Raw genomic sequence first — 5151 nt, 5'->3', positions numbered from 1 at the left:
AAGGGTGCGTACACACGGTCAGACAGTGTCCGACGGGCAAACAGTGTTACCAGACACCGATGGGTAGAGGGAATGAGCGCTGATGACGTCAGAAGCGAGAACACCACGGGCAAACAATCTTACTGCCTGTATTCGACTGTCATGGTTTGGTTCGGGCAAAGGTTCGGGCAGTGTGTGGCGGGCATAGGCGTGGAACAACGACACTGCCAGGCACACGATACAAGAGATTACATGTTTACCTTACGACTGCTGGCGGTCAGTTCTTAAGGTCTCACCCTCTACATCAACATGACCAGCCCTACAGCCATCAAAGAGAAAAGAAGCTGTAATTGGGGTAGGAAAGAAACCCTGTTATTAATAGAACTGTACCGACAGAATCCTTGCTTGTGGAATGTGAAAGCTGAAGTGTATAGAGACAGAAATAAACGTGTTGCGGCAATTAACGTAATAACCGATGGGGTGAAAAAGAGTGGATTTTCTGTAAACACAACAGAAGTAAAGAAAAAAATAGAAGCTCTTCGTAATCAGTATAGGCGAGAGCTCCGGAAAATGGAGAAATCTAAAAAGTCTGGGGTTGGCACTGAGGATATTTATATCCCAACATTATGGTGTTTCCATGAACTCAGTTTCCTCACCAATGGTTACCAAATACGCCAGTCAGTGTCAAATATGGATTCCCACGTTCCGGACGATATCGTCGAGGAACATTCTGATTCTGAGGTACGTATGCAATCTCTCTCTCTCTCTCTCTCTCTCTCTCTCAACATGGAGGGTTCTGACAGAATTATTATTATTATTAGTCTTATTATTATTATTATTAATTAGTCACAGAAATGGATTGGGAAAGAGATGCATTCTCATTAGTGTAGCAACAGTGTTAACCATTGCAAATGTTACAGTTCAGAGGATTTTATAGTTTGACAGAGGGTACACAAATGAGAAGAAAAAAGTATCTAGGTTAAATGAATGCAAGGGAAAAAGAGATAGAATTCAGTGACAGTGGTGACAAAATTGGCCACTAATCTATCTAAAGCCTGTCACCTTTTTTCTAAATCAAGTATTGTACCATACTGTATATGGTCATTGTAGTATTGTGTATGCTGGTAATCAGAGTTCTTTATGAAGTGCTTTCATATTTCTGTTTTAAGCCACTTCAGTGGTAACTAACATCCAATTCCATTTTGAGGTGTAGGGGTATGAGACTAGGTTTTCTGGATTGATTAACATTTTTGTTTATTCTCAGTACTGTTAGATAATTGTTTTCTGCCCAAGAGACTGAACTGTAGGGATTTGGTAGCCATCATTAAAACCTACATAACCTGGGGACTTGTACGTAACAAAAACTTTGTCTCGTATCACCCTGTGCCTTTTTTGAACAGCTTTAAATGACTTGTAATCTTAACCCCGTCAATCCCATAATTTTTTTTTTTTTTTTTTTTTAGCTATATTTCAATCCCTTATTTTATATATATATATATATATATATATATATATATATATATATATATATATATATATATATATATATATATATATATATATATATATATGTGTGTGTGTGTGTGTGGTCTGGTTAGTACTTGGATGGGTGACCGCCTGGGAACAGCAGATGCTGTTGGCATCCCTACGTGTCAAATGGGGTTGGTGGAGGATTAGTGCCCCTCCCTGTAAAACAATTAACTCTAAGCCCTCGGCCACCCCGTCTGGGATACATGGCGTCTGGCAATGATGATGATGATGATGATGATTAATTAGTAGTAGTAGTTAGTAGTAGCTTCCTTCAAGAGATGATCACTGGGTGTGTGTGTGCTATTCAAACACCTCACATAGAATTTTATGTAGTAATGGAGTATATTACCTTCTGTGAAACCAGGGATATGGCCTTATCTCGATAAAAATCGAGATAAGTGTAGCGTGACACACCGGTTACGAAGCTACGGCCTACAGGGATTACAACGCATGTACAGTCCCCGTCATTAATTCTGATCCAGTCTGAGTAATTTTGGATATGAAGGTATTGTACCATAAAAAGTTGTTCCCAAGAAAAATAATATTTATTTGTATCCAATAACTATGTATTAAAATACATACTTACAGTATATATACTGTTAACCAGTTAATTCATGCCATGTTATACTCATATATGATACGTTAATAACAACATTACCGGGCTTTCCCTATTTTATTGTATGTCCCAAATCAGTTATATAGTCAGTCTGTGCTGCCAGGATACAGCACCCTCTACATTAAAATACTGCATGTACTGGTCCCGCACGGTTATGCCGTCGATCGTGGAATTCTGCTGTCCACTCTCTAGACGTAGTAGCTGGGGATTAACTGTGCAAGCGCCTGGGGTACTGTTTTCATTTAAAACACCCTGAGAACACAGATGATGAGTAATAGGGTCTGTCTGAAGGTAATTATGGAGTGCTGTGCAGGCTAAAACTATCTGTTCTACCTTTTTTGGTTCCAGATGTATAGGTTTCTTAAATACCTGAAACCTGTTTGCAAGTATTCCAAACGCGTTTTCAACAATTCGTCGAGCCCTTGACAGTTGGTAGGAGAATATGCGTTGTCCTAGGTCTTGGTTTCGATAGGGGAAAGGTTTCATGTTATGACGCTTTAATGGAAATGCATCATCTGCTACAAACACATATGGTAATCTCCTAGAACTACCGGGAAGCACCTCATCATTTGGCAAACCCGCGGTTCCATTCTCAACATGCTGACAGAGCGAAGTATTGTCCCACACCCCACCGTCTGCTACTCTTCCGTTGGTCCCTACGTCCACATATATGAACTTTGCATTGGCATCGGAAACGGCCAATAATATGATGCTGTGGGATCCTTTATAGTTGAAGTAGTAGGAACCACTAGCAGGTGGAGGGCTGATCAGAATGTGTTTCCCATCTATGGCTCCAATACAGTTTGGAAAGTTCCATTTCTTTGAAAACCCTTCTGCTATACCCCTCCACTCCTCTGGGGTTTTGGGCGTCTGTAAATAAATAAGACCGCTGTTAGTAGACATGCACTAACCTTCGTAGAGGTAACAGCTATTTGTTCCCATTATAACCTATATAATTCAAAAGTCCATCACTCCCACGCCCTTTCTCTCTCTCTCTCTCTCTCTCTCTCTCTCTCTCTCCTACTCCTTATTTAGTGATTGGTAACGTTTTATCTTAAACATCCTGTAATACGAAAAAGGTGGGATGGCGGCGACCTCCAACTACCCGTACATTTGCACCAATATTTTTATTCTTCATCTGTGTCCATTATTTACATGATTTCATCTCCAGCATTAACAGAACCATATTCAATTGCTGGTTTACAGATTTTCGATGATCCTTTACTACGACGACCTGACGATACTCCATCAGCCCCTATAACAACTCCGTCTGATGCTCCCGTGGCAGGTAGTTCTCGTGCCAGTGTACGATCTCCAGAGGCTGGACCCACCTTTGACCACCAAAACAGAAGAGCACCCAAAAGGCCTTGTGTGAGTACCGCGAGACATGATGTCCTTCAAGAGGCCCTCCACCAACTAAGGACATTATCTGGAGCTGAGGATGATAATGCAAGTGATTTTGGTAATGTTGTTGCCAACGATCTCCGGCAAATGAATGATGAAAATAGAATCCACGCGCAGAAGTTGATATCTGACCTTCTCTGTCTAGGGAAATTAGGCAGGCTTTCCTCCGCAACTATGATTGTTGAATAATGATTAACTATGGATAAGCTATTTAGGTTATTATGCATACCCTAGTGGATTTTGTTTAAAGGGATAAGGAAATTGGTTTTGGTACTTTGTTCCATATGTGTATATGTTAGTTATTAAGATAGTCCATGTACTGTACATTACTGTTTGACATAATTGAAATAAAGTTGGCACAATACATCAGTTATGTTCTCCATTCCACATAATAAAGATGTTATAATTTATTTAACACAGTGGCATGAAATTGCACAGTAGGTAAACAGTATAGCTTTCATAAGGGGTAGATGGGTGTCGAAATGAGCGAGACATCCTGCCTACTGGCCTACTGGCAGGGCCCGAGTTGCCGTACTGGGACTGACATACGGTATCTGTATCTATACGTCTGTGTCTGGCGACATCTCTCTCTCTCTCTTTCTCTCTCTCTCTCTCTCTCTTTATATATATATATTATATATATATATATATATATATATGAATGATCAAATTGAAAATATGTCCGAAGCCTCATCACATGATTCGAAAAAGAGAACTGATACCACCACTATATAAATCAACGTACAGTATTATCTTTCAGACAAAACAAGTTTACCTGCAAGTATTGATCCTTGAGTATATCATAGATGGCTTGGCATGTCTCTGGTATAATGGCAGACAAACTCTGTTTTGATATTCTTGTTCTATATTGGAGTGATGTGTAGGAGCTTCCGCTTGAGAGAAAAAGGAGTGTCGCCTCTAGACGCGCTTCTGGAGAAATACTGTCCCTCATCAGTGTGTCCTGCTTGGCTATAAATGGTTTTAATTTCTCTACAAGATCGTAAAATGAGTTTGGGTCCATTCGCATGTAGTTTGTGAAGTCTGATTCGTACCCTTCTTGTAGTTCATTTAGTATCGTTACATGGCTTCCCATTGCACTTCTTTTCTGTAACCACTCCTTGCACCATTCCCTTTTTCGCACGTCCTTGTTCTCGTACAGTGTAGCAATTATAATGCTGCATAGTGCAATTTTCTTTCTTTTGTATCTATTCTTTCTGCCCACCATACTAATAATACTGTCATTAACCACACGGAACTCTGCCAACAGCAACCTCACTCTCAGGGCCAGAGTGCAACTGAACCACGAACCTGTGTGTGATCTCAGTTTACAACTTGGCCCGCCAGTCTTTGCCCGGTTAACGTGTAGAGCTTGAGGGCGACAGCTACATCTGGTAGCACTGTTTGTTGCCAGACCCACTGCCCGTGATGTTCTCGCTTCTGACGTCATCAGCACTCATTCCCTCTACCCATCGGTGTCTGGTAACACTGTTTGCCCGTCGGGCACTGTCTGACCGTGTGTACGCACCCTAAATCACAGGCGACTCGACAGAGAATATATCGTACTACAACATTGAACATTTAGCCTAACACTGAATACTTATTAATATTTTAGAATAAATATC

The 5151-nt window shown here is 40.7% G+C and overlaps 1 protein-coding gene across 1 annotated transcript; it reads left to right on the top strand.

Annotated features, from left to right (window-relative positions):
- Positions 1-288: 288 nt before the first annotated feature.
- Positions 289-3718, top strand: LOC145400500 (uncharacterized). The gene is made up of 2 exons (XM_080273024.1): positions 289-720; positions 3332-3718. Exons 1-2 carry the CDS (start codon positions 289-291, stop codon positions 3716-3718), a joined length of 819 nt encoding a protein of 272 aa, XP_080129150.1.
- Positions 3719-5151: the final 1433 nt, after the last annotated feature.

Source organism: Coenobita brevimanus, chromosome 52 (genome assembly GCF_032717465.1).
Source record: "Coenobita brevimanus isolate Jiangsu-jjx chromosome 52, ASM3271746v2, whole genome shotgun sequence".
NCBI classification, from domain to species: domain Eukaryota; kingdom Metazoa; phylum Arthropoda; class Malacostraca; order Decapoda; family Coenobitidae; genus Coenobita; species Coenobita brevimanus.
The sequence above is the reverse complement of the archived record's forward strand: the minus strand, read 5'-3'. Positions and strand labels throughout refer to the sequence as shown.